Source organism: Thermobia domestica, chromosome 8 (assembly GCF_964235325.1).
Source record: "Thermobia domestica chromosome 8, izTheDome1.hap1.1, whole genome shotgun sequence".
NCBI lineage: Eukaryota > Metazoa > Arthropoda > Insecta > Zygentoma > Lepismatidae > Thermobia > Thermobia domestica.
This window is the reverse complement of record NC_137461.1, coordinates 151,890,382-151,916,864: the sequence shown is the minus strand read 5'-3', so window position 1 is coordinate 151,916,864 and position 26,483 is coordinate 151,890,382. Positions and strand designations below refer to the sequence as shown.

At 36.3% G+C, this 26,483-nt stretch overlaps 1 protein-coding gene across 3 annotated transcripts in view; it reads right to left on the bottom strand.

The window, feature by feature from the left end:
* The window catches only part of LOC145693293 (alpha-tocopherol transfer protein-like), a 111,845-nt gene extending 85,905 nt beyond the window's left edge, over positions 1 to 25,940 (bottom strand). For 2 of the 3 annotated variants that reach the window (XM_081769148.1, XM_081769150.1), the window contains exons 1-2: positions 25,757 to 25,940; positions 11,605 to 11,776 (exon numbers count right to left, since the gene is read on the bottom strand). In XM_081769148.1, the coding sequence (XP_081625274.1) occupies positions 11,605 to 11,743 (139 nt within the window). In that variant the 5' untranslated portion in view covers positions 11,744 to 11,776; positions 25,757 to 25,940. The other variant, XM_081769149.1, reaches the window with a different exon arrangement.
* Positions 25,941 to 26,483: the final 543 nt, after the last annotated feature.

Here is a 26,483-nt window from a genome sequence, read left to right as displayed (position 1 = left end):
TAACGATCGAAAATGGTATACATGTTCATAGGACTTTTTCGGTTTATTTTCACATGTAAAGTTACCTCTCAAATTATGCATTGTACAAAAGTAATTGTAGAACAGAATTTTGGATGAGTCGAATGGTAGAAGCTCGCTTTGCTTGCTTCAATAAATGGCGATACAAGAAGCGTTGATTCGTTGTGTGTGTTTTCCAGAATTGCAATATTTAGTATTAGTTAATTAATCTACTTAAGTGGGAAATTACCGGAATGATATTCACAATGTAATTTTATGTATTAATATTTTTGAATACACAGCTCCCAATCCACCCCTATTACGAGTAATTCTTCTATTATTCAGAAATAAGCTACAGGAGTGCAGAGAGGATTATTTATAGATCGAGTTAATACCAATTAAACATAACTTTTCTTTCAACTTACAAAGAAATATTGCCATGTATCTTCTCGTACTTATTCTGTTTCACTTTATCTATATATATAAAAGAGAACGTACAATTCTTTGTCCGCTCATCACGCTAATACGGCTGAACCAATTTCTTTCATTTTTGGGGGGTTATTAGGATTTGGACCCTAGATGGTTTTTATCATATCACTTTAATTTTTAATTACCAGTGTCTTGAGATAATTGACCATTCAAGTGTCCATAACGTACAAATCCTTTGTTATTAGTTCATCATAGGTAAAAATAAACGTATTTATATGCAACCCGCATGACCGTGTCACTCGGCGGGAGTAGTAGTGGTCCGCGTATATCTCGCCGAGTCAGCAAAAATTTTAGTGACGTCATAGGTCAAAGGTCAATGACCTTGGCCCGGGGTCAATGACCTAGGGGTACATAGGACCACCCCCTCTAAATTTTGGCAAGGGTACCATGGCCCACCCCTAAATTTTGGCAAGGGTACATAGGACCACCCCCCTTAAATTTTGGAAAATGCCAAATCTAAAAATTGGGTATGGTAGCCTAGGACCATAGTATGTACCTCTATCAGTATTGAGTGTCTATGTCGTTCCCTTTCATGGGTAAAAAATTGCCAAAAATTCAAATTTCGGGGGTTTTTGACCTAATTTATCCCCTTTGATGAGGTATTATTACCCTATATAGTTATATGGGCGTATACAGGGGTCCATTACCTTTCATAACATATGGGTATATTAATGCACCCCTTGAAAAATTTGGGAGGGGTACCTTGGCCCACCCCTTAAATTTTGGAAATTGACCAATTTAAACATTAGGTATTATAGTACAGGACCCTAATATGTATCATGATAAATTTGGGCGGTCCACCTTGTTTCCTTCTAGGGGTAAAAAATTGCCAAAAATATAAACGTAAGCAATACGTTGTACCACGTGTTTGGTTTTCGACCTAATTTATCTCCTTGGATGAGGTCCTATTACCTTATATAGTTATATGGTCATGTATAGTGGTCCATTATCTATCATAAGACATGGGTACATTGGTGCACCCCTTTAAATTTTTGGGAAGGGTACCTTGGCCCACCCCTTAAATTTTGGAAATTGCCCAATTTAAACATTGGGTATTATAGTACAGGACCCTAATATGTATTATGATAAATTTGGGTTGTCCACCTCGTTCCCTTCTAGGGGTACAAAATTGTCAAAATATAAACGTAAGCAATACGTAGTACCACGTGTTTGGTTTTTGGTCGATTTTATCCCCTTTGATGAGGTGTTCTTATCCTATATAGTTATATGGTCATGTATAGGGGTCCATTACCTTTCATAAGATATGGGTATATTTGTGCACTCCTTTAAAAATTGGGGAGGGGTACTTTGGCCCACCCCTTAAATTTGGAAATTGCCCAATTTAAACATTTGGTATTATAGTACCGGACCCTAACATGTATTATGATAAATTTGGGTGGTCCACCTCGTTCCCTTCTATGGGTACAAAATTGTCAAAATATAAACGTAAGCAATACGTTGTACCACGTGTTTGGTCTTTTGGCCCAATTTATCCTCTTGGATGAGGTTTTATTACCTTATATGGTTATGTATAGGGGTCTATTCCCTATCATAAGACATAGGTACATTTGTGCACTCCTTTAAAAATTTGGGAGGGGTACCTTGGCCCACCCCTTAAATTTTAGAAATTGCTCATTTTATATATTTGGTATTATAGTACTGGACCCTAACATGTATTATGATAAATTTGGGTGGTCCACCTCGTTCCCTTTTAGGGGTACAAAATTGCCAAAAATATAAACGTAAGCAATACGTTGTACCACGTGTTTGGTTTTGACCTAAGTTATCCCCTTGGATGAGGTCCTATTACCTTATATGGTTATATGTATAGGGTTTATTCCCTATCATAAGACATTGGTACATTTGTGCACTCCTTTTAAAATTTGTGAGGGGTACCTTGGCCCACCCCTTAAATTTTAGAAATTGCTCATTTTATATATTTGGTATTATAGTACTGGACCCTAACATGTATTATGATAAATTTGGGTGGTCCACCTCGTTCCCTTTTAGGGGTACAAAATTGCCAAAAATATAAACGTAAGCAATACGTTGTACCACGTGTTTGGTTTTGACCTAAGTTATCCCCTTGGATGAGGTCCTATTACCTTATATGGTTATATGTATAGGGTTTATTCCCTATCATAAGACATTGGTACATTTGTGCACTCCTTTTAAAATTTGTGAGGGGTACCTTGGCCCACCCCTTAAATTTTAGAAATTGCTCATTTTACATATTTGGTATTATAGTACTGGACCCTAACATGTATTATGATAAATTTGGGTGGTTCACCTCGTTCCCTTTCATGGGTACACAATTGCCAAATTTTAGTACAACCACGTGTTTGGTTTTGGCTCAATTTATCCCCTTGGATGAGGTCCTATTACCTTATATGGTTATATGTATAGGGTTTATTCCCTATCATAAGACATTGGTACATTTGTGCACTCCTTTTAAAATTTGTGAGGGGTACCTTGGCCCACCCCTTAAATTTTAGAAATTGCTCATTTTACATATTTGGTATTATAGTACTGGACCCTAACATGTATTATGATAAATTTGGGTGGTTCACCTCGTTCCCTTTTAGGGGTACGAAATTGCCAAATTTTAGTACAACCACGTGTTTCGTTTTTGACCTAATTTATTCCCTTGGATGAGGTCCTATTACCTAATATGATTATATAGTCTTGTATAGGGTCCATTTTCTATCATAAGACATAGGTACATTGATGCACCCGGGAGGTGTACCATAGCCAATCCCTTAAATTTTGGAAATTTTTCAATTTAAGCATTCGCTATCATAGTACATGACCTCAATATGTATCATGATAAATTTGGGTGGTCCACCTTGTTCCCTTTCATGAGTAAAAAAAAATGCCAAAATATAAACATAAGCAATATGTTGTATCACGTGTTTGGTTTTTGGCCCAATTTATCCCGTTTGATGCGGTTTTATTACCTTATATGGTTATATGGTCATGTATATAGGTTCATTTCATATCATAAGACATGAGTACATTGATGCACCCTTTAAAAATTTGGGAGGGGTATCTTGACTCATCCACTCAGTTTTAGAAATTGTTTTAATATCAGCATTTGGTATCTTCGTACAGGTCTTCAATATGTAGCACTATAAATTTGGATGGTCCACATCGTTCCCTTTCATGGGTAAAGAACTACCAAAAATCAAATTTCGGAGGTTATTGACCCCTTTGATAAGTATTTAGCACGTTATATGGTTTTTGGGAATTATCAAATAACATAATTCGGTAAACATTTTCTAGGACCCATTGGTGTTCCTCTTATGGCCAAATATTCAAAATTTAAAGGTTATTGAATAACTACAGGATTTATTACTTTTTCATAAGATACAGGTGTATTTGTGTACCAATCTTAAATTTTGGGAGGGGTACATTTTTTATTGTCATATCAATAATTGGTAATTGTTCTTAAAATTGGATAGTATCTCATTCATTGGGTAAATCATTATGATCACGTGATCAGTTATTGACCTATGATGGGATTAGGAGTCCAGGACATTGGTACATTTAAACTTTGTAGGATAATTTGAGAATGCGTCATTGGTATTGATTATTACAGCCAAATATAAACGTAAGCAATACGATGTACCACGTGATAGACCTTGATGAGGTAGTATACAGGGATACATAGCTAACCTTATTGAATCTTATGACTCATAGTCTTAAGGGAATACATGCTACAACACTGACAAAGTTATTGTTGATGCAATTTGATTGGTTGATCACTATCTTTCGTGCAATCTGATTGGCTGATCACTATATTTCATGCAATCTGATTGGTTGCTGATTTTCAAATCTTTGCTGCATTCAGTTTTAAGTTTTGTTTAACATTTAAAAATCTTGGTTTCGTTCAACGTTTTGCACTCACTGATAAATATGATCAAAACCGTTCATTTGTTAATCGAATAGTTAAAAACCGGATAAAGTTTGACGGTTAACCGTGAAACGTGAAATTTTTTTTAGTTTGAAAATTTTTGTTTCGACATTTTTGTTTCAAAATTTTTTGTTTGAAACTTTGGTTTGAAATTTTTTCGTTTGAAATTTTTATTTGAAAATTTTGTTTCTAGTTTTGTTTAAAAAATTTTTGTTTGAAATTTTTGTTTCAAAATTTTTTGTTTGAAATTTTTTGTTTTGACATTTTTGTTTCAAAATTTTGTTTGAATTTTTTTTCGTTTCAAAACTAAGAAACTTTTTGTTTGAAATTTAAGTTTAAAAAATGTTCGAATTTTTTTTTCAAAATTTTGTTTGAAATTTTTTTTCGTTTCAAAATTTTGTTTGAATTTTTCGTTTCCAAATTTTTTCGTTTCAAAAATTTTGTTTCAAAGTTTGGTTTGACATTTTTTAAAGTTTGTGCACTTATTAGTAAAGAACCGGAACTGTTTAGAACTAAAACCTCTGGCAACATTGTGGTGCAATACTACACGTCAGAACATGATAATGCAACGTCATCAGTTTTGCATCATCGTTCGAGTTAGTATTCATAATAACATCATCATGGCTACTTGTCTGCAGTTTCTAAACACACGTGATGTGATGAAATCATTTACCAAGATTACTGATTTACAACAAAATATACCTTATAGAATCTTAGCTAGCCAAATGATCCCTACAAAGTTTGGATTAAGAATCGTAGTGAAGCTTGAAAATAAGAACATAATTTTACCAGCAAGATATTTACCCATGGAAGCATCAAAACAAGAACTGCTGAGTTTCTTAAATTCTGGATCTGTATCTTTATGTTACAAAGGATTCTTGGGTCGAAGTCATCAATTTGAATTTAGTACACAGCCAGATTCGTCAGCAATTGTAATTCAAACGTCAGCACATTAGACATAATTGTATGAATTTGGTTGGTCAGCATGACGGCAGTAACTGTGATGAAACCATGAATTCAAACGTCAGCACATTTCTTTTCAATGACGTCAGCCGTAGTTCTATAAATCAACCAATACACTGTCATCCCACGAAATCATTTGAGCAAGTGCATTTCAGGAGGAAAGATGTGTACTTCTAACGATAAAGAATTCCTCTTCGCAAGCTATTATCCAATAAATATATTTCAAACAAAACATGTGATGATTGGTATCAGTGCTAGAACATTTGAACCTGTGATTCGATTGGGCAAAGCAGAACAATTTGGTGTACAACTGACCTGTGAAGAATGGCACGAATCGACCAAATGAACGATTATTTTCATGATAAGCTAAATGTGACCATAGTCAAATCATCAGGCTGAAATCATGAAGTGGTGATGCGTACAGTCCTCGAACAGAAGATGGTGCTGTTACGTAAAAAGAGTACATTTCATGTCCCTCGCAATATGGTGTATCTAACACAAACGGAATGGAACAAATTCATCAGCGTATTCCAATGTGTAAAACATGCAGTGGAAGTGTGCAACAAAACAAGTATATTCCTGAAAAAGTACTATTTTGAAAAATGTATCATGCATATTGCACAACATGTATCTAGATATTGTGATGGTTGTCAACATCGTTCGTGGGTGCATACCTGTATTGATAAACAGTTTATTTGTGATCAAATGGACATTGAGTTTCCACCAATTGATATTGCAATAGACCTTAATAGACTTCAACTGGAATTAAAAGTATACGCTAAAGACAAACTAGTGCAAGAAGTTCAAAATACATTGTATCAACAATATCCAGATAATTTATCTGGTATGGATGTATGTGGAGTGTAATAAAATGATCCATTTCAATGAATTGTGTTTTTTCATTTCAAGTACAACCCCATATTCTGACGTGTACTATTGCACCACAATGTTGCCAGAGGTTTTTGTTCTAAACAGTTCCGGTTCTTTACTAATGAGTGCACAAACTTTTAAAAATGTCAAACAAAATTTCAAACAAAAAATTTTCAAAAAAAATTTCAAACAAAAAAATTTGAAACAAAATTTTCCAAACAAAAAAATTTTCAAAAAAAATTTTGGAAACGAAAAATCTCAAACAAAAAATTTCAAACGAAAAAATTTTAAACAAAAGATTGAAACAAAAATTTACAAACAAAAATTTTTCAAACAAAAATTTCGAAACAAAAATGTCGAAACAAAAATTTTCAAAGTAAAAAAATTTCACGTTTCACGGTTAACCGTCAAACTTTATCCGGTTTTTAACTATTCGATTAACAAATAAACGGTTTTGATCATATTTATCAGTGAGTGCAAAACGTTGAACGAAACCAAGATTTTTAAATGTTAAACAAAACTTAAAACTGAATGCAGCAAAGATTTGAAAATCAGCAACCAATCAGATTGCATGAAATATAGTGATCAGCCAATCAGATTGCACGAAAGATAGTGATCAACCAATCAAATTGCATCAACAATAACTTTGTCAGTGTTGTAGCATGTATTCCCTTAAGACTATGAGTCATAAGATTCAATAAGGTTAGCTATGTATCCCTGTATACTACCTCATCAAGGTCTATCACGTGGTACATCGTATTGCTTACGTTTATATTTGGCTGTAATAATCAATACCAATGACGCATTCTCAAATTATCCTACAAAGTTTAAATGTACCAATGTCCTGGACTCCTAATCCCATCATAGGTCAATAACTGATCACGTGATCATAATGATTTACCCAATGAATGAGATACTATCCAATTTTAAGAACAATTACCAATTATTGATATGACAATAAAAAATGTACCCCTCCCAAAATTTAAGATTGGTACACAAATACACCTGTATCTTATGAAAAAGTAATAAATCCTGTAGTTATTCAATAACCTTTAAATTTTGAATATTTGGCCATAAGAGGAACACCAATGGGTCCTAGAAAATGTTTACCGAATTATGTTATTTGATAATTCCCAAAAACCATATAACGTGCTAAATACTTATCAAAGGGGTCAATAACCTCCGAAATTTGATTTTTGGTAGTTCTTTACCCATGAAAGGGAACGATGTGGACCATCCAAATTTATAGTGCTACATATTGAAGACCTGTACGAAGATACCAAATGCTGATATTAAAACAATTTCTAAAACTGAGTGGATGAGTCAAGATACCCCTCCCAAATTTTTAAAGGGTGCATCAATGTACTCATGTCTTATGATATGAAATGAACCTATATACATGACCATATAACCATATAAGGTAATAAAACCGCATCAAACGGGATAAATTGGGCCAAAAACCAAACACGTGATACAACATATTGCTTATGTTTATATTTTGGCATTTTTTTTTACTCATGAAAGGGAACAAGGTGGACCACCCAAATTTATCATGATACATATTGATGTCATGTACTATGATAGCGAATGCTTAAATTGAAAAATTTCCAAAATTTAAGGGATTGGCTATGGTACACCTCCCGGGTGCATCAATGTACCTATGTCTTATGATAGAAAATGGACCCTATACAAGACTATATAATCATATTAGGTAATAGGACCTCATCCAAGGGAATAAATTAGGTCAAAAACGAAACACGTGGTTGTACTAAAATTTGGCAATTTCGTACCCATGAAAGGGAACGAGATGGACCACCCAAATTTATCATAATACATATTAGGGTCTTATACTATTATACCAAATGTTTAAATTGGGCAATTTCCAAAATAAAGAGGTGGGCCAAGGTACCCCTCCCGGGGTGCATCAATATACCCATGTCTTATAATAGGGAATGGACCAATATACATAACCATATAATCATATAAGGTAATAGGACCTCATCCAAGGGGATAAATTGAGCCAAAACAAACACGTGGTTGTACTAAAATTTGGCAATTTCGTACCCCTAAAAGGGAACGAGGTGAACCACCCAAATTTATCATAATACATGTTAGGGTCCAGTACTATAATACCAAATATGTAAAATGAGCAATTTCTAAAATTTAAGGGGTGGGCCAAGGTACCCCTCACAAATTTTAAAAGGAGTGCACAAATGTACCAATGTCTTATGATAGGGAATAAACCCTATACATATAACCATATAAGGTAATAGGACCTCATCCAAGGGGATAAATTGAGCCAAAACCAAACACGTGGTTGTACTAAAATTTGGCAATTGTGTACCCATGAAAGGGAACGAGGTGAACCACCCAAATTTATCATAATACATGTTAGGGTCCAGTACTATAATACCAAATATGTAAAATGAGCAATTTCTAAAATTTAAGGGGTGGGCCAAGGTACCCCTCACAAATTTTAAAAGGAGTGCACAAATGTACCAATGTCTTATGATAGGGAATAAACCCTATACATATAACCATATAAGGTAATAGGACCTCATCCAAGGGGATAACTTAGGTCAAAACCAAACACGTGGTACAACGTATTGCTTACGTTTATATTTTTGGCAATTTTGTACCCCTAAAAGGGAACGAGGTGGACCACCCAAATTTATCATAATACATGTTAGGGTCCAGTACTATAATACCAAATATATAAAATGAGCAATTTCTAAAATTTAAGGGGTGGGCCAAGGTACCCCTCACAAATTTTAAAAGGAGTGCACAAATGTACCAATGTCTTATGATAGGGAATAAACCCTATACATATAACCATATAAGGTAATAGGACCTCATCCAAGGGGATAACTTAGGTCAAAACCAAACACGTGGTACAACGTATTGCTTACGTTTATATTTTTGGCAATTTTGTACCCCTAAAAGGGAACGAGGTGGACCACCCAAATTTATCATAATACATGTTAGGGTCCAGTACTATAATACCAAATATATAAAATGAGCAATTTCTAAAATTTAAGGGGTGGGCCAAGGTACCCCTCCCAAATTTTTAAAGGAGTGCACAAATGTACCTATGTCTTATGATAGGGAATAGACCCCTATACATAACCATATAAGGTAATAAAACCTCATCCAAGAGGATAAATTGGGCCAAAAGACCAAACACGTGGTACAACGTATTGCTTACGTTTATATTTTGACAATTTTGTACCCCTAGAAGGGAACGAGGTGGACCACCCAAATTTATCATAATACATGTTAGGGTCCGGTACTATAATACCAAATGTTTAAATTGGGCAATTTCCAAAATTTAAGGGGTGGGCCAAAGTACCCCTCCCCAATTTTTAAAGGAGTGCACAAATATACCCATATCTTATGAAAGGTAATGGACCCCTATACATGACCATATAACTATATAGGATAAGAACACCTCATCAAAGGGGATAAAATCGACCAAAAACCAAACACGTGGTACTACGTATTGCTTACGTTTATATTTTGACAATTTTGTACCTTTAGAAGGGAACGAGGTGGACCACCCAAATTTATCATAATACATATTAGGGTCCTGTACTATAATACCCAATGTTTAAATTGGGCAATTTCCAAAATTTAAGGGGTGGGCCAAGGTACCCTTCGCAAAAATTTAAAGGGGTGCACCAATGTACCCATGTCTTATGATAGATAATGGACCACTATACATGACCATATAACTATATAAGGTAATAGGACCTCATCCAAGGAGATAAATTAGGTCGAAAACCAAACACGTGGTACAACGTATTGCTTACGTTTATATTTTTGGCAATTTTTTACCCCTAGAAGGAAACAAGGTGGACCGCCCAAATTTATCATGATACATATTAGGGTCCTGTACTATAATACCTAATGTTTAAATTGGTCAATTTCCAAAATTTAAGGGGTGGGCCAAGATACCCCTCCCAAATTTTTCAAGGGGTGCATTAATATACCCATATGTTATGAAAGGTAATGGACCCCTGTATACGCCCATATAACTATATAGGGTAATAATACCTCATCAAAGGGGATAAATTAGGTCAAAAACCCCCGAAATTTGAATTTTTGGCAATTTTTTACCCATGAAAGGGAACGACATAGACCCCCAATACTGATAGAGGTACATACTGTGGTCCTAGGCTACCATACCAAATTTTTAGATTTGGCAATTTCCAAAATTTAAGGGGGGTGGTCCTATGTACCCCTGCCAAAATTTAGGGGGTGGGCCATGGTACCCCTGCCAAAATTTAGAGGGGGTGGTCCTAGGTACCCCTAGGTCATTGACCCCGGGCCAAGGTCATTGACCTTTGACCTTTGAGCCATTAAGCCATACGCGGGGGCCTACTACTGCGGGTTAACATAAATGACAGGCGATATACAGCGGAAAATAGCTTGAATCTTCTGTTTAAAATTTTTTAATTGATTTGCTTATTTTTACAGACACTTTTACAATATGCCAGCACCGGGATGACCGCAGCGAAGCGGGGCGGGTTAACATAAATGACAGGCGATATAATGTTAAGATTTACTGCAATCTTCTATGGTTTTTATCATATCACTTGAAAGCGAAAAAGTAAAAATTATCTAAGTAACAAAGTTTATTGCGTTCCGGGGTGACCGCAGCGAAGCGGGGTGAACGCTGCTAGTTTTTTATAATTATATTATCACTATTATCAATGCACTATGGATCAACACCTCGCAACATCATTCCGTCAAACATGAAACATCTTCACGTGTATGGCACAAAAGGGTAGGATTTCCTACGAAATATGTAGTAACATTTGTCCTAAAATAAATCGTAAGATATTTATCTCATAGTGTTTAGCAGGCCTAACGTAGCTTCCTGAACAACATATAGTCTAAAGTAAGATTTGAATATAGTGCGATCGATGCTATCTGAGCAGATCTCTTCACCGAGGAGATTTAATATATCCATTTTCAGATTTGGAATCCACTCAGATTCCACTTTCGCCACACTGCTACTGATATACTTAAATACCTATTTGATTGGTTGATTGACTAAAGTCAACGTTCATTCTAAGCATCAAGGCATAAAGAGAATAGACACATTGTTTAAAGACAGATCCCTAGTACAACTCGGGGTTGTATCCAAGAAAAGGATTCCCACTGGGAATGGAACGCGGGACTACGCATGTTACCCAACTGGCAAGAAAAGAGAACAATTAAATATCTGAGTTGTTACATATGATAACTTCACTTCTAAGAATGAAATAAATCGTATTAAAGAAAAGGAAGAAAGATAGATAGAAACTGCATCGGGAAAAACTACTTTTTCTGTGTTGTAGTTATTCAATTAAATTGATTCAAAGTCTTACCTAACACTGCACTCCTCAGATCCTGTAGCTGCTCTTTTACTTTCTCTGGATCCTCGTTCAACTCTTCTTTGGCATATGCCATCAGATCCTCTGAAGTATCGTATTTAAATCTATCTTGAGAGAAGTAATCCGTAGCCATTTTTCAAAGATTGTTTCTTCTTTCAAAGGATCACTAAATTATACAATAAATATTAAACAATTAATATATGATCTGTGACAACTTTATTTCATTCTATAATCCCACAGCTCAGTAAAAATAATTATTGCGCACTTTCTGTCTAATAGTAAGTTACATTTGAAACTATCCAAGCTTAAAGTAATGATACTTGACCTTACTCCCTTTTTTCATGACTCCTTGTACATTGCACTATGTAACTTATATTTTAAAAAATACAATAAGTCGCTGTATTAGATAATGTCTTCTGATTCAATAGCTTCTCAATTCCATCTCAGGTCATACTATGAATTTGTGGTGAACCAGAGGGTGCTCGTATGGGCTTGTGTATAGCCCGCTCCCCCCAGTTCTTTGTCACCGGAACTGGAAGAGTCTACTACTACTACATTCCTACTACTACTACTACTATTCCTACTACTGCTACTACTACTATTCCTACTACTGCTACTACCACTACTACTATTCCTACTACTACTACTACTACTACTTATATCGATAACAGAACCCAACCAACCCCTGCGGGTCTTCTAACCCGTTCCTACTACTACTACTACTATTGTTACTAATTACCACTACTACTACTATTGCTACTAACTACTACTACTACTACTGCTACTACTACTACTTATACTAAAGCTTCCTTACCGCAAGATTTACATCTTAAATCTTTATAACATGCGATTCCGATTCATTATGAACTAGTATGAATCGTTAGAATCACTATGATTCGTTAAAAATCACTGGGGGGAGCGGGCTATACTCAATCCCTCGTATGGTTTACTCACCTAACATCCGTATGATCTTAGCTAAAGATCTAATTTAATTTCGATAATAGATAATAGAAAGGATGTTTATTCTATTTGCAATGCAAATGGAGAAACTGATGTGATACAAACTCAATCGTATTTGTTGAAGTTCATTAATTGATCTATATTTACGTTCTTTATCAGTAAGGCCCGCTATATACTATGCGATAAACCCTAGGAAACATCTTACGATATTTCCTAGAGTCAAAATCTTAACGTGCATGGTATCAGATCACATGTCATTTTTACGTTCATTTTTATTTCCTTACCATATAGACGTGTCAAGGATCATGTCAGATGGACTGACCCAGTGACTTCAATGTTAAGTTATTGTTTCTATGTAAGTGCTACTTTCGTTCTTCTAATTACGTGTTTATTCCTGTTGTTTCCTCTATTACACTGCAGTATTATTTTTATATATAGTTCAAGTTTCATCGATGTATGCTACTTGAGAGTGACACAGCATGCAAAACGTACTTTCGTCTTTGAATTCCAGGCCAGTGCATTATGCATTTTGATGCTTACATAAAATTTTAAAGCCTATATTAGAATAATAGCATATATCCTGTCTTATGAAAAAATAACTGTCCGGGTGTGTAGTTAAGGGGAGCAGCAGTTAGGGGTCTCCTCTTAAATGGAGTTAATCTGTTAATGAGTTACCACATGACAAGCTTAAAAAAAGAAGATCTTTCTCTACATCACTGATTGTTCACTTTATATATATTACATACCCCGATTATGCTTTTCCACTTAAACATGTACCCCAAATTTAAGCTATCCTTAATATAAATTACAATTAACTATCTGAAAACTGTCAAAGTAGACCCTATGTATCGGTTATTAATTAAATCAACCAGTCTTACTGTGTATGAACAGGAAAATCATACTATAAATTTATTAGAATTATGTTACAGTTAGCATGAAATAAATATTATGAAATGTCTCTCACCTGTTACAGGACCGTAGCTAGCCCAAAAATGGGTGCCCGATCCAATCACATTATAGTTCATCACCATATTATAGTTCATTTGCAAGCCTACTGTAAAAAGTTTAGGGGGGTATTAAAAATTGAAGGGGTGCCCGCCCCCTATGGATACGGATTTACTTGTTAATAGATGATTTAGCTTGTTTCCTGCACATTACCTCCTCGATTCGTGGCTGAACTTAATTTTTCTTTCAATTTTACATAATCCATAAAAAATCTCTCCCATGCTACAACTGTTCAACAGAGTACTACTCTTCTTCAGACCGCAATACTCTCCTTTACAACCTGGTGTACTCGATAGAAACTTACAAATAACTCTGCAAAACCCCATGCCATAGTATCTCTACTACGTCGACGCAACTATATTGTAAAGTTCGTCGTAACCACCGACAGATCTTTGTTAACATCGACAACATTCGTATCTAACAACGTAATATCGTCATCTATCTAACTTGTAAGTATAACGTATGACGAACACCTAATATGTACGAAACACTTCCAACATGCCACCTTTAAAGCTTTTAATCGCCTCAATTTGTTAAATCGTGTGGCTGATACTACCTCGGAACTTAAGCCGCACATTATCCTAAATACGTATCAAGTGTTCCTACGTCCAATATTAACATTTGGCTCTAGCAAATGAATAGCCGCCCCAGTTATATTCTATAATAAGCTTCTAATCCTCGAGCGCCACGCTTTCCGAATCAGTTTGCCTATACCTAGTCAGGATTTATACCGTCTTTTTCCTTTCTCTACCTTGCACTACCATATCCAGAAACTTCGACTTACCTATATCAGTAAATGCAAATGGTACGTTTCCATTTTACATGAATCTTGTAGCTGTCATAAAAAAAAAAAAAAAAAAAAAAAAAAAAAAAAGACCTTGCTATCCGATCTTTCTATCTACTGTTTAGATTTTACAACTTCTTGTAAGCAAGAAAGATATCACCACCCATGCAGCACTGCACTCTAGTGGACAAACAGTGAACCTCCTCATTAAAAATGTGTATTTTGGAGCACTTCCCCTCCCTGTGCAAAAGAATCCGTTGTTTCGGAAGCGGCGAAACTGTTTTTTCTTTTATGTCAGCGGGAGGGCGATAGCAGGTAGCAAGCAAGACGTCCCAGAAAGTTGCGCATCGTTCAACTCCTTGCAAGATGGAAAAAAATGTCTTATGACCCTTTCAAGACTATGTGTACGCGGTGAAATATGGTAGGGTTTCGAGATTTTTTTGTGACAGCTACAAGTTCTTCTAACGTGACAATGTGGCTTTAGACTCAACCCCATTCCTGAAGGGCGCAATGTGACATCTCGCACTCCATCCTACACCTCACTGATATCTCAATCTCATCTCAATATTATCACTACTTTTCACACTGAATCATTACATTTTACCACCCAGAGGCCCCATATTATTAGTCATTGGCGATTACGCTCATCATGAACATTCCTTCATCCATCCATTTCGCCATGGATAGTAATTACCTTTGTCTTTAACAAGAGTTCTCTACGTATCTCATCATCGCCTAGAGCTACCCCTAGGAATAAAATAGTAGAGATGCAAAAAAGCCGGCTTTTTTGAATCGATGGTTTTTTTCACATAAAAAGCCGGCTTTTTTGGGAAAAAAACGAGAATTTTGGAAATTTTGGCTTTTTTCAACTTCATCATTTTTCTATCTAAATAGCTTTCTTATAGTATATTCTATACTTAGATAAAAATTCCATGACCTGAATGTGATATTTCGCTCTGAAATTCACCATCAAGATGGACGGAGCACATGTTTTACGAATTAAAGCTAACATGAAGAATGTAGTATTTGAGGGTAATTTTAGAGGCTATTTAACTTTATTTTAACTTTTGAGTTATCGACATTTTTTTTCTTCTCTAGTTTGTCATCCGTGTTTCATTTCTAAGAGCTTTTAGTACTCTAGCTTCTAGCGCAAAAGTTAAACTTGCCCGTTTTTCTATTTATCCGTCAAAGTGTACGTTTTTCAATATATCCGTCAAACCGTACTTCCACATTTCTGTTATACTGTAGCTGTGAAGTGATTTAGCAATAATTTTCCGGACACAACCTTGAATACCAACTTATACAAATAATCAGTAGCGGATTTAGAAAAGTACTTTAGGAGGGTTTTTTTCTGATTGTTTCGTTTCCTAAAAAGTCCTAATTTTATTTGGGAAGTGCTTGAAGTTTATGAGTACAGGCATAACTAATATTTCGTTTCGTTTATATGTTTAGCAATAATCTTCCGGATACAACTTTAAAAATCATTTTATACTGAGAATCAGTGGCGGATTTAGAAAAGTATTTTGGGAAGGGTTTCTTACTAATGTTTAGTTTTTTTAAACATTCGTAATTTTTATTTGACGGGAGCTTAAAGTTTATGAGTAAAGGCATAAATAATAGATATTTCGTTTGTTGCAGACATTCCGTAACTTTGGGGAACGGGCTTCAGTCCGAAAGACCGCCCCCCTACCCTTCGCAAAACCGTCACTGCTGGTAATTAGTAATAATAACGATTTAAAAACAATAAAAAAGGAAGTCGCCCAACTCACAATACACGCACTATTTCTACATTCACGGATGGAATGAAGAAAAGCTTTGTCAGAACGGTCGAATGCTGGTTGAATCCCGGACTTCCCGATAGAAGCGCAAAAGCTAATCACTCAGTCATGTTTGTTGTGCAGTTGTATTTAGCTTAACTTAAATATATTCCGTAGTCTTTTTGGGGGGGGGGGAGTTCCGTAATGATATGTTCAATCCCTCTTGTTAAAAATTCAGAAAACTTGAGGATTGGGTAAACTGTGATGGTGGTTCTATAAAACTTAACTGTAGAATTTCAAGAATATACAGAACCAAAAGCTCTAGATGTGGAGCCTTTAAGTGTATCATATAAATCTAAGTATTTCTCTTATGTTTTATTTTAATTTTATTTTGTTTCAAAAAGAGGGTATGGAATATTTTGAAGTAAAAATACTACATACTATTTTGCTAGTTATTTGTGTATTCTTTAAAAAGAAGTGTTTACTTTTAGGGTTGGCTGATTTACACCAACTTTTTTTTTAATAACTGGTTTAAACCACAAAAATAAAAAGAATGAAAAATGCGAATCGTGTGAACTTCATGGTAACGTTTCCAGATATCAAACCACCTGCAATAGTTTTATTTCCCTTTCACCTTTTAATCAAGGTGTCCCATGTTCAATTCTCGGTCGAACTACAATCCTTCTTTCATGCGTAACCCAAGTAGCGGTTCGGATGTCAGTTTAAGCGAAAGTCTTCTCCTTGATAACCTCGGTATTTCGTAAGGATGTTAAGCCTAAATATACGAAACAAACCAAATTGTATATTTCTACGTGCCTAAATGCGTGTTGTTTTATAAAGAAGCCAATATTGCTTAAATATATTGATAGAAATTGGCAAAATTTATCGATTGCCTACGTAGCTTCCAACATTAGCTTGGATTGGACTTTCAATGATATCTACGTACCGGTACTAAATTTGTAATTTAATACCTCAGTTTTAGCGTACTGATTATGGTACGTTGACCTTTAAATTTTACATGCAAAGCAATAACAGGATTTTCCCGTTATTGTCTTACATTTCAAGTAATGACGGGATTTTCCCAATGGCTAGGGCGGGAGATTCTCAACTTAAGAAATTTACTGACCGCACTTCTTTAAGCTTATGGGAGTTCTTCCGGCATAACCCCGCTGTTGCATAATAACATCAAGGCGAAACAAACTTAGGCTATTTCTGTGAATATGTAATATAAATATATAAAACAAAAAATCTAAGTCAAAAAAGCCTGGTTTAAACCAAAAAAGCCTGGTTTAAACATCCCCCCAAAAACGGGTTTTTGGCATATTCAAAAACAACCACGGTTCTTGCCAACTCTGCTTACTTTTGTATATAGGAGGTTAAAAAATTCTTATTATATACATTGGTTAATCCTGTGGAATTCATAATGTAAATATGTTGAAGAAAAATTGTTTGAAATATTTTTTCGAAATTCATAGTTTATTTTCGATGTTTTATATTATTATCAGCATCAACCACTAATTAAATGATTTTTTGTGTTATAGAGAAGCGATACAAAGTCTGTTTTATCAATTTAAAGCAGTATTTTGAAAAAAGCCCAAAATTTCCGAAGCAAAAAAGCAAAGCAGAAAAAACCGAGTTTTTTTCCAAAAAAGCCGGTTTTTTTCCGAGCCCTTGCATCTCTATAAAATAGCCTCATTGGATTCTGTAACAAAACCTAGGTGTCATCTTGTCTAGCGCACCTCGCTTCATATCTCATCTCCACCATACATGTTATCAATTTTTAATAATCTTTCCTCCAGTCTCTCACCAAACTGGCTTTCCATATTCTCCGTACTACAGGATCATCAGTACTATTAATATGTTTAAATTAAGCAATGCTTTATTTTGCATCCACACCACAGGTTAATTAACTTTCTTGAATCTGATGTCTCGAAAGATTGTCAAATAATATGATAATAATAATAGAATATAATTAAAACTCTTATTTCACCAATTCCTTTCCTCTCTCCCTCCTTTCTTCCAGATAAGTAGCTACCAAGGCTAGCAAGTTTAATATATATGAATCTTGAAGTTGAAGCAGTAGTGGTCCTTCCAAAAATATAAAAAGGATATTTCGCCATTTTCTTTTAAAAATCCGGATAATTTTAGGACAGAGAAGGAAGACACTTCCAAATAAAAAAAAGAATGTCTTATACTCCTATCTGTAATATTTCGTCGCTCTTCAGTTAAACATACTAAATGTTTGTGTTGTGTATCATTATCAAACCCATAATGTTTTAATTCTTAAACTAAGCGTAGATAGAAGATTTGGTAAGGGTTCGGCTCTTGGATCTAGCCTAGAAAGGCTGAAACGATTGGACCCTTTCTGACTTATATTAGAATCACATTAAAATGTTTTCTGTTATTTTTAGCTGTGAAACTTCTAAATAAAGTTGTCCAAGTTCAATATTAGTACGGAAGCAAGCCACATTAAACAAACAAAAACAAAATGAAATCAGAAATCACGTTGATCTGCATTATTAAGCTAAGATGATACTGAAGCTGAAGTAGTTGTCTGTAATCCGCAAAAAGAGGGCATTTGCTTATTATTCTGAAAACGAGGTCCATCTTTAAGGTCCGAAAAAGAAGACGCATCTGGGTAAAAGAGAACACCTGATAATCCTATTTGTTAACTGTTTGTTAAACTTGTTTAATTCTTACAAAAAATACAGTGTTTATGTCAACACTTTATAATACTTAAAAAAGTAACTTTTATCTTCCATATTGTTACTATCATTAGTCTATTTGGATAGACACATTGCAAGTTTATAACTATGTTAATGTATGACAGTGCCAAAGTTTAAGCTTTTCATTAATTGTTTTTTAAGCATTTAAGCATATATAAAAACAGAAAGATCATACGCGAAGACGAAGAAGTTAGCGGAGGGCCGTGGAGCATGGAAGCTTCTCAGCTGCGGCAAGTGACCTGCCAATAAAGGCAGAATACCTATGATGATGATGACCTTATCTACATAAATTAAAGCTTTTATGAACAATTTTTATTTCAACGATCTTTTGGAACATTTTCTACATCCAGTAATGAATTCGCACGATTTCTCTCAGGGGGAATTTCTATACACAGGGAGTTAAAATAATGGACTGGTAACTCGCGAAAATACTGGTAACTCTTTTTGAGTACGATCGAAGGTTTATCCCGGAGGAAATTTCATAGCTGCAAGGGGAGGAATTCCCTCTGGGGTAGCCCCTAAAATCATCACTGCCTACAACCTATAACTAACTCGGAACTGCAAAAACCCATGCCTCAATAATCAAGCATACTAAAAGTATAGAAATAATATGCTTTGTGGGAGACCCGGGTTCGATTCCCACCGGCAGCACAAGCGTTTAGGATCCCACGTTAAGATGTATGTCTACGTCTCATATAGTCTCGACGCTGAAAGGAATGCTAAACTCAAATCGAACATACCAACCAAATATTGTGTAATATGTACAGTGTTCGTTCTGAAAGTACCCGAACTTACTTATTTGCAAACAATTTAGTGACGATAATTATAACTGTCGTCAGTATTCTCCACTGTAGGCACCTTGACCCTCAATACAGCGAGTAAAGCGACTTTTCCACTGTTCGTAGCAATCCTGGTAGTCTTTGACTGACATTCTCTTTAAAGATACGGTCATGGCGGCTTGAACCTCTTTAATTGACGCAAAACGCTTTCCCTTGAGCATCCATTTTACCTTGGCAAATAAGAAGTCAGCCGGTGCCAATTACGGACTGTAAGGAGGATGAGGCAGCGTTACTACGCGTACCTTGGCCAGAAACTCACCTACCAACACCAGTGTGTGAGCTGGCACGTTCTCGTAGTGAAGCACCAACCTAGCGGCGATATCAGAACAGACGCGCTGAACACTCTGTCAGATACGCTCAAGAACTGTTCTGTAGTAAGCTGCATTCATGGTGGCCCCAGCAGATACAAACTCTTTGTGCACAACACCCTTCGTGTCGAAAAACACAATGAGCATTGTCTTCACCTTTGGTTTGGGCATCGAGACATTCTTTTGACAAAGGGGCGCGGGAGTATGCCACTTTTAGTTTTGTCTCTTGCTTTCGGGGTAGTACTCGAACAATCAGGTTTCATCCCAAGTTATCACTCGGCCGAGAAAAGTTTCGTTACCGTCCACACGTACCATAATTTCGTGGGAAATTCACACACGACACAGCATTCGATCGTTCGTCAAAATCTTCGGAACCATTTTTGCACAGATTTTTTTGCATCTTCAAATTTTCGATAACAATTTTAAAAACTTCCGTTTTCGCCAGTCCCACCTCCTCTGTAATCATCTGGAGACTTAAACGTATGTCTTTGTCTAAAAGACCTTTCACACGAGCCACATTTCCTCCGTTTTTGATGCGGGCGGTGTCCCTAATCGTTGTTTGTCCTCGACCATCTCCCGTTCTTCCTTGAGCGCCGTGTACCAAGTGTATGTTTACATGAGTAATCTCACTTCCTCGCTTTAAGCCTGCCGTAGCAAGGTTAAAGTCTCCGTAAAGTTTTATAACACAAAATTTTACAGCGTAGCACTGTTTCAAATTGCGCTCCATTGTCACCAAAGCTATCAAGTATTTCAGTGTACACAACACGAGCGATAGCACCCTTGATCGCTTACCTGCACCCTTCATCGATTCTCGCACCGCGCTGCGGAGAGTTGGGTTACTTTCAGAACGGACTCACATTCTGCAAGAAGACTGGTTTGTTTGTAGTACCTATGTAAAAAAAATATATAAATAAATAAAAAAAGGCTCAACCCTGCTGGAAAAGTAATCGTCCTGTAGAAGAACTTGCTGCCTATACCGCTGTCATATTCCTCTCTAGAGAGACTTTTTTATTATATTATTATAAAGGTAAACAAGAAAGTTCTCTCGCTTTTTGTGGAGGTCTATGTTCAATTGGCCCACACATTGTCAGTTGAATGCGAATGGAGATAAGACGAAGGTCAGTTGTTGGTGTGGGTATATCCAACATACTAGCTGGTTGTGCCGTTTTAATTACACCGTGAACTTGCGTAAGGACACAGTGAACATGGGACTTCCACAGAACGCCATAAGGGCGTGTATGCTGTACCAGTTTAAGCTGGGGCAAACGCTGCTGCCCCGGGGCAAAAGATATGCCAGGCGTTTCGTGAGGGTGTCATGACTATGCGGACAGTGCAGTGGTGGTTTTACAAGTTTAACGACGGTGACGAAATACTCGAAGTGCACCACACGCCGGAACACCCAACACATGTATAATATGAAGATCTCCAGGCAGCAAATGAAGCGAACAGTGGCCAGACATGTGAGGAACTAGGAGTACAATTCATTCGGCAGCACTTCCATCAATTTGGGAAGCACTGCAACTTAGATTGATGGGTACCACATGATTTGACTCCGGGCCAAAGGCAACACGAGCAGACAGCTGTGTTTCTTAGCTGTCTCGTCTGGGGAAGGAGCCATTTGTGGACAGGCTGTTGACATGTGATGAGAAATTGGTCCTGTACGAAGCTCCACGGTGTCATCATTGGTTAGCATACAATGAACCAGTTCCAAAACAGCCGAAACCGGCACTGCACTAGAAGAAGCTCCTCCTGTGTCTTTGGTGGACTCCTCGCGGCGTGCATCAGGAACTACTACCAGCCGGCCAGAGCATCAATGTAACTTGTGTACTGTCAGCAGTTGAGCCGTGTTAAAGGAAAACTCAAAACTCTGGAGCCAGCACTTCTGAATCCCAAAATGGTCCTCCTGTTACAGGACAACGCTAACTCCACGTGGCTAGGATGACCCGGGACATCATTCTACGCCTTGGATGGGAAACACTATTGTATCTGCCGTATTCCCGGACATTGCACTGTCCGATTATCACCTGTTCCATTCCGTGGACAATCACCTTAGAGGACGCCAGTTCAAATCCCTAGTAGAGGTGTAAAATGCTTCACTTCCTTCGCTTCGCTTCACTCCCTTCGCTTCCTTCGCTTCACGGCATACCAATGTCTACCGCGATGGGATTCATGGCCTTCCAGAACATTGGCAAAAGGTCATCGATGGTGATGGGGACTATTTTTGATCTTCCAGGTACGTCCTAGGTGACATATCGATGTTCCATGGTGGTGGATGAAAAAGCGATAGAGCTTTCTTGGTTACCTTTACATTATTATATCTATCTGAAGGAAGAGTTCTTTTTAATATTTTCGGCCTACTGTTGCGAGAAAATCTTAAAAAAAAAAAAAACAAATCTTTACTTTGTAAATATAGCCGTTATCACGTAATACACGCCTACGTATAAAGGATAAAAATCACAAAATAATACAATAAATTATATTTAAAGAAAAGCAATTATAGATTTTGCAACTAACCTAGTCTATACTTTACAGCTAATATTCTACCTTATTCAGTCGTCACCGTATTGATGATAAAGACTATGGTGTCAGTTCTAAGTTAAAATAATATCAACATAAGAAAGATAGTATTGCCAGATACCATAAAATAAAACTACTTAGTGCTGAGACTTTTATATAACCAGGGTTGTAATACACCTGGGGTTTCTTTGTTTGTTACCGGTTTTAAATTCATTGTCCTTATGTTCCGACATATTCGCTCGTGAAGGACTGATGTCCCGATTTTAAGAAAAAAATTCCTTTTATTTTAGTATGTACCTATTTTGAGTTTATTACATATTGTTAGTAAATATCTATTTTAGTTTGATCCAGCTTCAAGATTTTAGTTCATAGGGCGTTTTTATCACTGTCGGGAATTTCTAGTTCAAACTGTGTGAGGATTACATGAAATCTTTCAGTTTAACGTCCCACAGTTATGTCTTTTAGGCAGGGCCGGCGCTAGCAATTTTGCCGCCTTGGGCGGTGCTTTCACATGCCGCCCCTTTAATCCACAAACCTTATTTTGACAGATAACGTTCAAGTGCCATTTAAAAACATGTATAAAATGGAAAAGTAAACAAAAAAAAAAAAAAAATGAACTACCTTTCTGGAGTGCTCACGTAATATTTAAACGACTCTATACTGACACAATATTCAGTATGCTCGATTTCGCTGTATATCTGTAATATAGAGCAGCGCATACAGAAAAATAAAATTTTAAAAATATACTTTAGTCATGACTAAGAATTTTAATTTTTAGGCTTATTTTATATCAAAAGGCGTTTTCAATAGAGTATGGAGCAAGAAGATAATACAGTAAATCAGATATTATGGTAAATGTAAGTGATTAGCCTAAGCCTTATAATGTACTAAAACACAATAGACATACATAAATTTAACATACCTTAATTGAAAGAAACTTTTCTTGCTTTGATATGAGCAAATTCCTTTATCACATCGCGTAGTCCAATGTTTTAGCCAATTTGTGTTCTATTGATATCGTAGCTAGACCACTCAAGCGTGTTTCAGACATAGAAGAGTGTAGATAGTTTCTAATAAACTTGTTTCCAAAAACTCCTTTCTCCACTTGCCACTGTTACAGGCAAGATTAACAAAATTCTACGTGCAATACTAACATTGAGAGCAAAGTCATGTTCCTTAATTTTTTTTTTTTTTTTTTTTGGTGAACTTTCACAGGCTTAATTATAGTGGATAACGCTTTCAGTTTGTCTTTCAAATCACTGGGGTTAATATCTTTCAATTCTTCGTGTGTTAAAATGGTGGTAAGTTTAGTACACTTTTCAGACAAAAAGTTCAGGTGGTAGGCTATATCTTTACGATTACTTATATCGCAAAGAAAATTGAAATACTCGCTGTGATGTTTAAGTTGCTCAAATCTTTCTCTTAAAAGCTTACACAATCACTTCCAGAACTTTGTTATAAAAATCGCTTGTTTGTAGATGTTTTCAGTAGCTTCATCCTCTGCCTCGTACTGAAACTGTCTCTTTTTTCGACTTTGAGCTTGCACTGTATTACGTATCAGTGGATCGCCCGTATCTAATGCTGATGCCAAGTCCATCGCATCAACTAAGTAAGATTTAAACTTTGCATAATTTCTGCTCCTCTTAAAGTACCCAGATATATTTTCAAGAAATCCTACTGCATCCAACACATGAGAATCAATGCTTTAAAGTCATATCAGACAACGAGTGAGTAAAGGAAAGAAAAGTAACTCAGCTGGTTTGCTATACACAGAGCATCGTGGACGACCATTCTATCGGTTCTATTGTCATTACTTATTTTAAGTAAGGCATCATAAACTTCCTATATTTGATAACTGAGTCAGAGCATCAATTCGGCTCTCCCACCTTGTGGTGGATAATGATTTTAAAGTGAGACTACTAATATGTTCCTTTAGTATGGCCTAACGTTGAACTGACGCAGAAAAAAAAGTCATAAACTTTTTTTAGCTATACAAAAAATGAAACATTTCTCAAGAAATAATAGGCTGTACGATTTACTATATTCGGAATGAACAATTTGTAAATTGGTCAAAAACTCGCTATTAGAACCTAAATGTCTCTAGATGCTACAGGCTAGAACGGCCTGTCTCAAGTGGGAGTGTACCTTTTGCATACTTGGAGCGGAGCGTTAGAACATTATTGAATAGAAAAAAAATATAAAAAGACACCGTGATAATCTTATGCAATCTAGCTCAAAATCCTATCTACACCGCTGCAAGGGAAATATTGAACGAGATACCTGTGGCTAGTAGTTTGATAATTGAAAACGTGGAGGAATGCTCTGAATTTCCTGAGAGAGTATTTTCTTGAATGTGAGTAAAGTAAGTTCAATTACATTCTCAGGTTAACACAATTTTATATTTCCATGTAAGCCTATTACGAAGCATCATATTTTGATAATATACTTTTCTTTTTCAAATTTTGCCGCCCATTAGACTTGCCGCTCTGGGCGGTGGCACGGCTCGACCCCCCCTCGCGCCGGCCCTGCTTTTAGGTTATGGGAGACCATGATTAAGGCAACTCAATGATGCTGGAAAAATTGATGGAGTGAGAAAGTGGACGGAAATGGGGGTACATCAAGAAGACCCATTTGCACGATGTTGTCCACCACAAACTTACTTGGCCGGAAATCGAGCCAAGGACAGCACACATCAGAGGTAAGCACTCTACCAATGAGCCATCGTGCCCCAAACACGTGAGGATTATAATATTGCCAATCACGGCGAAATCTTTGGCAAAAATGGTCAGTATCAATGACTTTTGAGAATCGATTCTGCAGCAAGAGAATCTATTCTGGACTCGGATCGGAATCAGCATTCTTATTTTCAAAATAGCTCATGCACACATCCTTAATTACAAATTTATTATTATTACTATTATGTTGAGACCAAGTGGCACTGCAAATTTCAAAACCGAATATTTTCAGCTTCTAAGTTTACGGTAACCCTGTATATAACACATTTCAGGAAATCAAGCTATTTTTTATGCTTTAAAATATGTAACAAATAAAATCACAGAAAACCAAAACAGTGCATCACTAAAAGCAAAAAATAACTCCATTAATTAAGCAACAATTGACTACAAACCATTTCATTACAATTAATTGATGCTTTTCTGCTTTTCTGCAATAACTTCTTTATGAATATGTGCATGTCACATATTTTGTCTGTAACTACAATTACGAAAGCAATCTTCATAAAAGAAAGTACCTTAGTTTAGTAGTGTTCTGGCAACTCCGTAAATCGTCATCTTGGCCTTGCAATCTTCAGTTACGTAATCTTAGTTCTCGATGACAAACAACTCTTGCATAGACCGAAGATAAATAAAGAACTGAAATGTCTGCATTAGTTGATTGTTTCTCTCTCTCTCTCTCTCTCTCTGTCTCCGATCAATTTGTTTTGCATCTTCTGTCACTGCGTATTTGCACGATATTTTCGTCATTTCCACATGGTTCGTCCACAGAAGGCAAATAATGAAAGGCAAATAATGATATGTGATTGGCTGAGCTTACGGTAAAGATAACAAGCTCAAGGGCGAAGCAGTGTGTAAGCTGTGAACGATGTTAACATGAGTTTTGACGTTGCAGAAAGACGATACATTCAGTTTCATGATTAAAATCAGAAGTGACAACGCCAGAAGGAACAAGAGTGGGTGCCCTCCCGGAGACTAGTCCTGTCCCCTGACTCCTCCTAATATGATGTATTCTAATGTAAGTCAAGTCATAGGCGCCGACTTGAAGAAAATATTGGGGGGGGGGGGGCACTGGCGCAAATCCTGGGAGGATGAGGGGGACATGTCCCATAATAGCCTGACGTGAAAAGTGCTTTTTGGGATAAGTGTTATGATTAGTGTCCAACTGCCATAAAGGAATGTGAGATGTAATTGATTTCTCTTTGCTTTTACCGATACATTTATTTATTTTATTTTATTTTATTT